This window comes from Peromyscus eremicus, chromosome 4 (genome assembly GCF_949786415.1).
Source record: "Peromyscus eremicus chromosome 4, PerEre_H2_v1, whole genome shotgun sequence".
In the NCBI taxonomy this organism is placed as follows: Eukaryota; Metazoa; Chordata; class Mammalia; order Rodentia; family Cricetidae; genus Peromyscus; species Peromyscus eremicus.
In genome coordinates, this window is record NC_081419.1 from 104,498,342 (window position 1) to 104,511,073 (window position 12,732).

At 53.0% G+C, this 12,732-nt stretch overlaps 1 protein-coding gene across 2 annotated transcripts; it reads right to left on the minus strand.

Moving 5' to 3' along the window:
* Positions 1-3,814: 3,814 nt before the first annotated feature.
* On the minus strand, positions 3,815-8,909 carry Lzts3 (leucine zipper tumor suppressor family member 3). Of its 2 annotated transcripts, XM_059259582.1 has the most exons (4): positions 8,759-8,909; positions 7,785-8,261; positions 6,595-7,449; positions 3,815-6,289 (listed from the first exon to the last, which is right to left on the minus strand). In XM_059259582.1, exons 1-4 carry the CDS (start codon positions 8,828-8,830, stop codon positions 5,591-5,593), a joined length of 2,103 nt encoding a protein of 700 aa, XP_059115565.1. In that variant the 5' UTR covers positions 8,831-8,909; the 3' UTR covers positions 3,815-5,590. The 2 variants fall into 2 exon arrangements, with proteins under 2 accessions (XP_059115565.1, XP_059115564.1); XM_059259581.1 differs by lacking the exon at positions 8,759-8,909 and having other exon boundaries at positions 7,785-8,422.
* Between the last annotated feature and the right edge of the window lie 3,823 nt (positions 8,910-12,732).

The following is a 12,732-nucleotide window of genomic DNA, read 5'->3' on the forward strand; positions in this document are numbered from 1 at the left end:
CAGAAGAGGAACTAGCAATGGGTAGATGAAAAAACGGGCTCAAGGAGCCGGGCATGATGGCGCACACCTTTGATCCCAGCGCTCGGGAGGCAGAGGCAGGCAAATCTTTATGAATTGGAAGCCAGCTTGGTCTACATAGTGAGTTCCAGGATAGGCATGGCTAGGTAGCGCGATCTTGTCTATAACTAACTAACTAACTAACTAACTAAATAAATAAATAAATAAATAAATAAATAAATAAATAAATACATGATAAAGAAAAATGACTGCAAGCCGGGCATAGTAGTGCACGCCTTAAATCCCAGTACTTGGGAGGCAGATCTCTGAGTTCGAGGCCAACCTGGTCAACAGCGCGCATTCCAGGACAGCCAGGGCTACACAGATAAACCATGTCTCGAAGAAACAAACGACAACAACAAAAATGGATGCAAGAAGCTGGGACTGGAGGAGGGTAAGTCAAGCATGGTTTTGTACCTCTCTTAGGAGGGTCTCCCACGTGGGCTGGAAGGAATTCTATCAAGTCCTTTGTAGCAGAAAGGCCCGTTCCCAGGCTGCCATCCATTTAAAAGCTGTGAAGGGGGCTGGAGAGATGGCTCAGAGGTTAAGAGCACTGACTGCTCTTCCAGAGGTCCTGAGTTCAATTCCCAGCAACCACATGGTGGCTCACAACCATCTGCAACGAGATCTGGTGCCCTCTTCTGGCCTGCAGTCATACATGCTGTAAACCTAATAAATAAATAAAATCTTTAAAAAAAAAAAAAAAAAAAAAAAGCTGTGAAGGAGAATTGAGACGTCACACTCCCTCCAGGGCACTGGTGAGAGGACCAGGGCAATGTAAGAGGTTGTGACAAAGAAGTTGGAACCCAGCATCCAAGCTTCTGAGTTCTATGTAAGGCAGTTTGCCTGGGTTTGAACTTTTGTGCCCCTGGACCAGGGTTTATACCCACTAGGGGCTTCTTGCTGGTAGGTTTCAAACCCGGGAAAAACATCTGAGGTGCCTGTTTAACAAATCAAAGTGGACCAAGCTGCCAGGTTCTCTCAGTACCCCTCAGCCACTACCCCGCCTCCTACCCCAAACTTCTCCAACCCTCTAGCTGGGCTGCTCTTCCCCCACCTACCCTTCCCTATATAATCAGCCACTTCAGTTGCCTGGTCCCTTTTGGTCTGCTCTCTTTTGGGCCTCCTGGCTGTTGCATCTGGTTCTCCCCACCCCCCAACCCCTTTGTCCCTCTCCTCACAAGGCCCACTCTGGACTCTCCCAGATGTCCCTGCCTCTGACAATGTCTCTCTTTTATCCACAATAAACTTTCTTCCCTACCATACCTAGGAGGAGTCCTGTCCTTTCCTTTTTCTTCTTTTCTCATTCACTTACGGGATTACAATCTGCCTGCAAGCACAGAGTGAAAAATCCCACACCCAGGGGACAAAACTTGGTTGCTCCTGGGCAGCCACCAAAGTCCAGTTTCTCTGCCAAATACTGTTTCCTTGTCTCCTCTGAAGTGAGAGGAGCTTATGGCCCAGCTCTACCCAACAGGACTGGAAGAGAAGAGTTATGGCAGGGACCTGGGAACTTTTTTTGCTCTCTGTGTGTGTGTGTGTGTGTGTGTGTGTGTGTGTGTATGTGTGCGTACATGCGTGCGTGCATGTGTATGTGTGTGTGTGTGTGTGTGTGTGTGTGTGTGTGTGTGTGTGTGCGCAGGCCGGTGGTCAGCATCAGGTGTCTCTCTCAGTCACTCTCCATCTTACTTTTGAGACAATGTCTCTCACTAAACTGGAGCTCACGGATCAGATTTAGCTATACAGGCTAGCCGAGGAACTCCAGGGACGCATCCGTATTCTGGTGGCCCCTGTGCTGGGGTTACAGACACAGACCAGGCCTCAGGGCCTGCTTTTATGTGGGTGCTAGGAATCCAAACTCAGGTTCACATGCCTGTATGGCATGCACTGTATTGATAGAGTCATTTCCCCAGTCCACAGAGAAGCTTTTTTTTTTTAAGTATCCGTATTTGTTTATTTTCTTTCTTTCTTTCTTTCTTTTTCTTTTCTTTCCTTTTCTTTCTTTTTTTTTTTTTTGAGACAGGGTCTCACTATATAGCCCTAGCTGTTCTGGAACTCACTATATAGACCAGATTGGTCTCCAACTCAAAGATCTGCCTGCCTCTGTCTCCTGAATATTAGGATTAAAGGAGTGTGCTATCACATCCAGCCTCAGAAAAACTTCAATCTACACACACACACACACACACACACACACACACACACACACACACACACAAGACAGGGCTTCTCCTTGTAACAAACAGCCCTGGCAGTCCTAGAACTAGCTCTGTAGACCAGGCTGGCATTGAACTCACAAAGATATGCCTGCCTCTGCCTCCCAAGTGCTGGGATCAAAGTCATGTGCCACCACTGCTTGGCCCCAAAAACTTCTAGGGGCTGGAGAGATGGCTCAGGGGTTAAGAGCACTGGCAGCTCTTCCAGAGGTCCTGAGTTCAATTCCCAGCAACCACATGGTGGCTCACAACCATCTGTAATGAAATATGGCGCCCCCTTCTGGCCTGCAGGCATATATGCAGGCAGAACACTATACATCATAAATTTAAAAACAAAAAAAAACTTGTAATATCATGATAAAGTGATGCAAATTATACTCATCAAAAAGCTATGCCACTCTGCGGCATAGAGGAAACAAGGTAGGATGGGAGGTTGGGAGGATGAAAAACCTAGACTCTAGAGCAGTGCTTCTTAACCTTCCTAAGGCTGTGACCCTGTAATACAGGTGACCCCCAACCATAAACTTATATTCACTGCTAGTTCGTAACTGTAATTTTGCTACTGTTAGGAATCGTAATGTGAATATCTGATATGCTACCCCTATGAAAGGGTTGTTTGACCGCAAGAGGTTGCGACCCACAGGTTGAGAACTACTGTTCTAGATCCACAAGGAACCAGTATCTGTAACACCTTTATCTAGAGTTATTGCGTGAAGGGAAAACCAACCACTCTGTAAAAGTGTAGATCCAGCTGGGCAGTGGTGGAGCACATCTTTAATCCCAGCACTTGGGAGGCAGAGGCAGGTGGATCTCTGTGAGTTCGAGGCCAACCTGGGCTACAGAATGAGTTCCAGGAAAGGCGCCAAAGCTACACAGAAAAACCCTGTCTTGAAAAACCAAAAGAAAAAAAAAAGTGTAGATCTAGTTGCAATGTTTACAGAAAATTATTGGGTTTTTTGTTGTTGTTGTTGTTTTACTATGAAGCATTGTGAGGACTGAAGGAATTACCATAAAGTACAGGTCACTACTTATGGCATACATGGGTCTCTTTGCCATTAATTGAAAACCCATTCTGTGATTCTGTGCTACTCACTGTGAGGTGTTTTAAGTGACTGCAGGCTGCACCTAGCTGTCCCATCTCACCTGCCTTCTGGACAGCAGCGTAGTGTACAGCTCCTGAGCTAGTGCCAGCTGGTAGCACTGCTAACAGCCTGATCTGAAGAGGAAGCCTCCTCCGCTCCCACGCCCCATTGGTAGGAAAGGTGAACCATGACTCCTGGCCAAACATGGAAGACTTGAGCTTTGAGCCAATCTCCTTGCATAGCACAATGAGTTCCTCCTGTCCCATGCCTCCTCCAGAATGTTTGTTCCAGCTTTGCCTGCACCCCCAAACTTTACCTCCCATACTTGCAAAAATACAAGCTGGCCACAGAATGCCATTTAAGAGGCTTTCTCCATTTTATTTCTTTGGGAACGGAAAATGAAAAGTCTTTCCATCACATATGGTAGATATATATATATATATATATATATATTTATATATTTATATATAATTTATTTTGTGGTTGGACATTCCAAAGCTGTTCATTTTTTTTCTCCCCCCATCTCTGTTTTGTTTTGTGTTAATGCCTTCTCCCAGTCCCTGTGGATCAGGCTCAGGGTCTGGAGCAGGTACAGTGAAGGATTAGAGGAATGGGCAGTGGTTGCCAGAGTGGCCTCCAATCAAGGTCAAAAACCCGTTGAGGACCACCCAGAAGGAGCTGTGCAGACGGCTGGAGGGCACAAAGAGGCCACTCCTGGTTTTGTGGGCGGGACACAGCTTGTTGAACAGTCACCAGTCATGGGAGGAGGCTGGTCAGGGCTTGGGGGACTTGCTCACAGTAGATACCAACCCTCTCCATCCAGACCCCAAAATTCCATCTTGGGGCAGGAAGAGGGGGTGAAAAGAGAAATACAAGGACTGAGGGCCAAGTCTCCTCTGATTGTTATTGCTGGTGAATTGGAAATTTTACTTTCTTAAAAGAGACATTAGAATTTCCCTGCCTGTCTTGGGGAGAGAGACTCTGAGAGATTCTAGATAAGGAAGTGAGTGACCTTGACTGTCCCAGCCCATACCAGCCATCCCTGCCCGGACAAATGAGCCAACTCAGGAGTCTGGCAAGCAACCCGAGGGTCAGTGATCCTCAAAGGTTAGCCTTGTTCTTCAGGGACAGTCACATCCAACCCTGACTGGCCCCTCAAACAAGGGGCCCAGGCTCAGACTTGGGCCAGTGGGTCTGAGAAGTGAGCAGGGCACCGAGAGTCGAGCAGGGCTCTCTGCTGGGAGCAAAGGTGAGACCCGGAGGAAAAGGCAGCCTGGGAAGGTGATGTGAGCGTGAAAGCAGGAGGCTGGTGGAGACAGTGAGGGAAAACACAGGAAGACATCAGACATCCATCTGAGCTCAGAAATGGGGCGAACAAAATACCTAAGAGGCAGGTAGCACTTCATAGCTATCATTAGAGCTGAACAGTGACCCTGGGGATGGTCACCAAGCAGCAGGGGATATAGCCTTGTAGGATCCTGGCCAGAGGGTGAGGGTGGGGCTGAGAAGCCTCTAGGCGACCCTTTCCAAGAATAGGAAGGCAGGTCTCCGCTGGGTACTGAGCTTCCAGCCCCGACTCTCACCTCCCTCAATATACACAGAGGGGCACATGCTCAGGACTAGTCCAGGCTCTAAGGCCTGAGCCAAAGATACCTTGCTGGGGGAGGGGTTGGGCAGGTAGCCCTCTCAACCACAGGCAGGCCATCTGCTCCTACTTCTCCTGCTAATCTGCCTGGGGAAGGAGAACACCACATGAAGGAGAGAGACCAGGAGCCTTGGGTCTGTCGGCATTGGTAGACCCACGCAGGCTCCTTCAGGCTGTGTGGCCTAGGAGAGCACAGACAGTAGCACTGGACACAAGGTGGCCAGCATCAGTGGCCCAAGATCCGGGAAGGGGGCTAGGGTACTTCCTGGCAATGCAAGCCTGCCTCCATCTCCAACGAGAGGCTTTCCAGAAAAGGAGCATGCTCCCTGTACCTGGGACCTCACCCGCCGTGCACTCGGCCCTCCCCGACGCTCTCCTTGGCAGGAGGGTCTGGAGGGGCTCCCCACAAAGGCAGTGCTGGAGCTGCATGGACTCGGGGGTTAAGGGGGCTGGTCACAGCTGCTTTGAGAACCTCTTTGGTCTGGGGATATGCAGCACACACGGGGAAGGGAAATGAATGGAAGGGAACATTGGTGACTCCGACCTTCAGACAGGGCACTTGTCAGAAGGTTGTGCACGCAGATAGAGAATCAGATTTCTGTGGACTCGATGCGCTCGAGGCGGGAGGGGGTCCAGGCTTTCTTCTCCTCACCATGCTGGGGAGTAGGCGTGCTGGCACCCCCTGCTGCCCCACGCTCCCGAAGCCGCCGCTCCAGCTGCTGGTTGCGCTGGTACATCTCCACATAACTCAGCTGGAGCTGTTTCTGGTACTCGATGACCTTCTCCTTCTCCTCCAACCACACCCGGCGCTCCTCTGCAAAGCTGGCACCCTGGCGCTCCCGGGCACGCCGCTCAGCAGCCAGCTCAGCCTGCAGTCTCCCCACCTCCCTGCGCAGGGCTCGTGTCCCACTCTCTCCCCCAGCATCCACCTCCCCATCGACAGAAACCAGGGAAGCCGCAGCTGCCACCCCAGCCTGCCGTCGCATCTTGGCCTCATCACTCTCACAGGAGGCCAGTGCCTCCTGTGGCTCGGCCAGGTCCACAGGGGTCAGTGCAGGCTTGAGGCAGGCAGTGGGCAGCTCGCCTTCACTCAGCTCCAGGCTGGCCTGTTTGCTGCCGAAGGAGTCCCTCAAGCTGAGCAGCTGTTCCTCCTTCTCCCGGAGGGAGGCCCTTCCCTCCCGAAGTTGTGAGCGCAGCCCCACGATCTCACTCAACTTCTGCGACACATCGGCCTGCGAGTCCTTGAGTTGCTGCTTCAGGAGGGAAATCTCCCCGGCCTTCTGGCACACCTGGACAGGGACAGGCAGAAGCAGAAGCCAGGGTAAAGGCAGAGCCGACGGAGTAAGGGCTCATCTCAACCCAGCTCCCAGATCTAGCTCCGGAGCTTCCCCTGGACTCAGGCTCAGCCCACAGGGGGCTCCCTGCCTTATCATCTGACACAGCCCAAGGGCAGTGGCCACTCTGAACTGATTCGGTCCTACTCCCTTCACGACTTCCCCCCGCTACACAGCAGTAAGTTGCTGCTCTGGGGTCTCTAGAGGAAGAGAAGTTGAAAGGGAGCCAGAGAAGAAAGATCTAAGCCCCCAGCCCGCACCTCCCACTTAGTTTCCTCCATCCGGGGCAGGAAGTCGGCCTGCTCCTTCTGGCAGGCGGCCACCTTGTCCTCTAGCTCTTCCCGTTGCCTCATCAGCTGGGCCGCCTCCTCCTGCAGCTGCTTCTTGTCCTGCTGTAGCCGCAGCACCTGCAGCTGGAGGCCCTGCTGGGCGCGCTGGGCGCGGCGCGCCACCTGCTGCAGCTTCCCACTGCAGCCCTGCCGGAGCTCGGCTAGCTCCCGCTCCCAGGCCTTCTGCCGCTCCTCCAGCACCTGGGCCACGGCTGCCTCGCTCTGTTCCAGGCTGCGCCGCAGAGCAGCCACCTCCTGCTCCTTCTCCCACAGCCGCTCCTCCAACTCCTGGATCAGTGCACTGGGCGAGGGTGGCGAACAGGCTGCAAACGGCAGGCCCCCACTTCCACCCTCCCCAGATCCCAGGTGGCCTGACCGCCCCATGGATGATGACGACCCACTCTTACTGGAGGCCCGCCCGCTGTCGGAGGTCCCCAGATCTTGGTAGCCTGACCCCCCACCACTGCTGCCACTACTATAGCCGGCAGTGCCAATACGGTTGATATGGCTGGTGGAAGCACTGAGGGGTGCCAGATGCTGGCTATAGCTGGAACTATAGGTAGGCAGGCTTGTGAGTGAGTTCCGGCCTGAGTCTGAGAGGCCACCCCCACTCCCACCCGCGGGGGTCATGGTCCGTGACTTGTCCAGTCCGCCCTTGAGGCCAGCGGGGCCCTGTCGTCCCTCAGGGGTCCCATTGGTCTGTGGAGGACACAAGTTCTGCATGGAATGAAAGTTTTTGGGTACAACAGGTTTGAAGGCTGACGGCCGAACTAGTGGCTCTGAGCACTGCATAAAAGGAAGGGGAAAGAGGCATCAGACTGAGATCTCTTATCCTTGGCCCCTCCTCTTCCTTATGTCCAAGACTTGTTCGAGAACCACCTCCTGCCCCTGTTAGATCTCACCAAGTCTCCCCATCTGAGGCTCTACCTCAAGTCTCCCACAAGCCATCTCTGTCCTGGATCCACAAGAAAGACTTAGCCCCAGGATTGTACTCCAGAACCCCCCACAATGGTTCTCATCCCGGCTCCCATGATTCCCTCTAAGAAGCCCCACCTTAACCTCCTCACCGTTACCCCCCACTCTAAACCAGGCTATGAGGCCCTCAGGTCCTGGGGACTAACCTGGTCTAGCTTGCCAGAGGTGGTCAGGAGCTTCGGTGGGTGGTTGGGTTCACGATACTGTGGTGGAGCCTTGTCGCTGCCCCCGCTGCTGCTGCTGCCCCCGCTGCTGCCCACCACGTTACCACAAACATCTGTGTGGTCACTGCCCCGCAGCTCGCCATTGAGGTAGAGAGAGTTGGCGAGAACCTTGTCCTCTGATGGGTAGCGGCCAGGTCTCTCCCTGCCGGCTCCACTACCACTGCCTCTAGGACCAGGGAAACTGCCCTGGTTGCCCCCACCCCCTGCTCGAGTGCCCACGCTTTTCATAGGAAACTCCTGGGCATGGGTCACCCCACTACCCACACTGCCCATGGTCAGGCGGGGATCTGGGGGTCCAAGCTCAGAAGGCCGGGGGGCAAAGGCCAGGAGAGGATCCCTCCCGGGATCAGCGCGCACAGGTAACGTCTCTAGCTTCGCCATGACTAAGCCAGAAGGGAACTGTGGGCACAAGAGGGAAGGCAGAGAGGTCAGAATCTACCCTCAGCCCCAAGCAAGTCAGCCCGGGCCCCACTTTGTCTCTCTGTGTTCCTTACAGCGGACCCCAGAGTATAAACCAGGCTTCCAAGATGAAGGACTAGCTCTGCCTTTGTGCCAAGGTACCATGCACATACCTTCTCAGCGGGGCTCACTCCTTCACCCCACTCCACCCATGAGCCTCCCAGACTAGTGACTTAACGGCGCTGCAACTCCCAGAGTTTAGTTTTCACTAAATTTACCCCGGATCATGATTGCTACAGTCCAGCTTCCTGGGCTGGGAAGACGGGATTGGTTGAGAAAAGCAGTACCTGACTTCAAGAGGGTAAAGGAGAGACACAAATAACCCTATACAAAAAAAGATGACAGTGCGGGTCTTTCCCAGCACCCAGCACCCCCCCCCCCCATCTAAGGTGGTAAACAAGGTGAAAGCTAACTACAGGCAACACTTCTCTCCTTACCTTTCCAAACAGGTTGGGGGCCGGCGGGTCCTCAAGCTTGGGACCCTCCGAGGCCGAGTCTGCAGGGGCCATGTGGCTCACTCTGGAAATCCGGGCTAGGCCCGAAGCAGCTGCGTGGCTTTGGACTAGCCGACCAAGCCATCCCGTACTACAGTTTTCTCCTCTGTGAAATGGGAAGAATTGAAAACGGAGCTGCCGCGCCAGGCGCCCGGAGGCGGCAGGCCAGGGAGAGAAGCCCAGTCTTGGAGTTGGGTGGGCGGAGCTGCCGCAGCGGCCTGCGCCAAGGTCACCGGTGGGCGCAGCCCTGGTTATGCAGACCCACAGACACGGGCTGCGGCGGCTGCAGCAGGTGGCAAGGGAGCCCTCCCAGAGGTTTTCCTAACTTGGCCTCGTGGTGGCGTGGCCCCAGAGTGCCCCACTCTCTGATATCAGTACTCCATAGCAGTTCCTAAATTGGCAGAGATCGGGCCAGGGACGCAGCAACACCAGAACACAAGCAGCCAGCTCCTCCCGCCTGGCTTTTCCCACAGGTGGGTGAAGGAGGGGCGGGACTTGCGCAACCAGTGATGATGACCCCTGAGGATGCCATGCCTGCTGAACCTTGCTAAGAATGCAGTACCACCAGGAAGAGTTCTTGGATTAGCCATTCCTCCACACACACCCCCTTTCCCTTTGGACCTTGACCCCGTTCAGTTGACCATGAAGTCCTCTGAGCCAGTTCGGTTGGGTGTGCTCTCTCCCTCAAAGCTTACCCACAGGAGGGGGAGCAAGGCCTCCTGCTCAAAGAGGCCTAGCTTGCTTCCTGGTTCCTTTGTCTCAAGCCAGCACCTTGGAACACCTGTCCCGGAGAGCTGTATAACAGTATAACACAGGTGGGCAGGGATTCCAGGCAAATCCCGGTCAGTGGCATGAGGTTCTAATAGCTCAAATATGTGTGTCAGTTATGAAAGAGGGATGTTCTTCAGGCTATAAACTCCAGAAAGCAGGCAGGACACCCTGTTAAGAGGTCCATGCATGCTCCCATGAATGCTCTGCAGACCTCTTTCTTCCAAGATGTCTAATTCTAATGCTGCTTCATTTTGTCAGGCTCCGAACCGAGGGAGGCTGCCAACACATGTGCCCTTCAATTTCTTCTGGCCACAGTCTACACTGTGGCTCTAGGTAGTGGGTAAGTTCACTAGCAAGCTGGCCGTCGACATTGCAGAAATTCATTCAGTGCCTATCCCTACAGGTACGGAAAAGAGCACAGTTGCTCACATGCAGGCTGACACTAGTCTTGTGCACATGAAGCACCTAGGGAAACACTGAGATGTGGGATGTACAGGTGCGCCACCCCAAGAGTGAGGCCTCTGTACATTTATGCCCTCAGCCTCTTTTGCCTTACCCTAGCTCCTGCTGCCTCCACTTGGGAGAGACTCTAGCCTGCTAGCCCTCAGCCTTGAGACCCCCTCCTACCCTAAGCATTGGCCCCTCTCTCATCCTCCCTGAGTTCAATGCAGGGAAAAGCTGGGACTGGCAGGGTGAAAATCAAATGGCCTGAGGCTTGAAGCCAAGAAGGAAGCCTGGGCATGGTTACAGGAAGAACTGGCAAATCCTCATGCAGCTGGAGCTCAGGTGGCGGGAACATGAGGAGGCTAGGGCACAGGTGTGGGTGTGACATCATGAACATGACAGGGGGAGGGAGACTGCTTAGGAGAAATAGGTGTTGTTGAGAAGACCCAAAGATACCTCTTCCAGGGCGGAAAGACTGAGATTGTTAGCATCCCAGAGTGGTGTGGGCGGGCCCAGCAGCAAGGGTGGTGGAGCCCCACAAGTCTGGGAGGCAGTGTGCGAGCAGGGAAAAGTCCAAGAGACACTGTGCCCGAAAGCCAGAATGGGGAGGGGATTCAAAATAGGGGCACTAACTAGCCTGGAGGCACAGGCCCATAATCTCTTCTACTCGGGATTCTGAAGCAAAGATTGCAAATTCAAGGGCAGCCTGAGCAATCTGGTGAGACCCTGTCTTAAAAAAGAAAAATGTGATCAACTACTTCCCTAGCAAGTGCAAGACCCTAGATTCAAACCCTAGTATAGAAAAATCAGGAAGAGGAGGAGGAGGAGGAGGAGGAGGAGGAGGAGGAGGAGGAGGAGGAAGAAATGCAGCAGGGGGAGCTGCAGGGCAGCCTGAGCTACTTGGGGGGGAATTGCTTGAGCCCAGAAGTTTGATACAACTCTGAGAACCAAATGAGATGAGAGTCCATCTTAAAAAATAAAACAAACAAACAAACAAAAAACAAACCCAACAACACCAAAGAAACAAAACAAAATGAGAGAGACTGGGAGGGAGGGAGGGAAAAAGGAAGGAGAACACAGGGGCAGTTTCTAGTGTTGAAAAGAAGAAAGGGCCCAGAAGGGAAACTGGAATTGAAGTGTGGCCTGGATTTAGCAGCTGAAAACATCACTGGTGACTATGTCAAAAACGGTTTTAGAAAACCAGTGCAAAGCAAAAGCAGACAGACCACAGGCATGGAAAGGTGCTGAGGAGACAGCCGAGTCCTCTGTGAAAAGAGGCCAGAGTGGAGCTGGAGAGACGGCTCAGTGGTTAAGAGCACTGGCTGCTCTTCCAGAGGACCCGGGTTCAATTCCCAGCACCCACGTGGCAGCCCACAGCTGTCTGTGACTCCTGTGGAATCCAGTACTCGGGAGGCAGAGGCAGACAGATCTCTATGAGTTCGAGGCCAGCCTGCTCTACAGAGTAAGTTCCAGGACAGCCAGGGCTACACAGGAAAACCCTGTCTCAGAGGGAAAAAAAAAATGGTTGGGGAGGAAGAGGAAAGTAGAGGCCCTCACTTAAAGTTTGAAATCAAAGGGCTTTTTCTTTCTCTTTTAAAATTAACCCTGAAAACTTTCCATGGTCGCATGGAGGTAGGAGGATCAAGAGTTCGAGGTCTGCCTTGAATACATACTGAGTTTGAGCCCAGTCCAGGCTACATTAGATCCTGTCTCAAAAAACAAACAAACAAACAAAAAAAAAACAAATGGGAAACACAATAATAAAACCACAGGCCAGGGAGATGGCTCCGTGAGGAGGAGTGCCTGCTGCGGGAGCACGAGAACCGGAGTTTGAATCCCCAGCAGTCCAAAAAGGCAGCTGTGTCTGTGCCAGCGCCCGTAACCCCAGCACTATGGAGGGCAGAGAATGGAGGAGCACTGAGATCTACTGGCTGCCAGCCTAACTCTAGGTTCAGTGAGAGATCCTGGCTCGAGGGAATAAGGCCGAGAGGGATGGAGCAGGACCCCCATCATTCCTCTGTGTGTGTGCACACATGCACTTCACCAAAAGCCAGAGTTTTGATAGGAGTTACAGATGTGATAAAAACACTGAAGGCTGACGCCACTAGTGAGATGCAGGCAGAGGACTAGCAAGGGAGCTGCACCAGAGGCTGGGGTGGAGGAAGGAACAAACACAGGAGCGACCGTGGTGATTCTGAGTGACAGGGGATAACGTAATGAATGTTTGGAAAGATGCTTTATAAATAACTGCCAAGTGCACTCCTCCTGAGATCAGACCATAGTTTGGGGGTGGTCATCTGTCACTCTGCTTCACTCTTCCTCCAGAGTGGATCCTTGTCCAATTCATGCTGTACATGAGGACTGCTCCGTAGTCACCCGGTAGGCAGTTCCCAGAGTTCCTTGCCATGATTCTGACCTGTCATAGCCAACCCCTCCTAACTACTTCCTGTCCCTTGCCTCTTCCAACCTTGAGCTCCTGCAAATTCTTTCCTCAGAACCCTGGTAGAGATCTGGAGGGACAAGGAGTGGACTATATTTCCCTGGTAAGTAAGTAGGAACAGAGGGGAGAAGGCAGGGCTGAGCTCTCTCTGTAGGCCAGGCGCCTGGACTGGCCTCCGAGGGAGCTGTAATCTGCAAGGGCAGTTGAACAGCATCACTCTGGGATGATAGCCTGTTGCCTGTCTCTGTTTTGGTTCCATCAA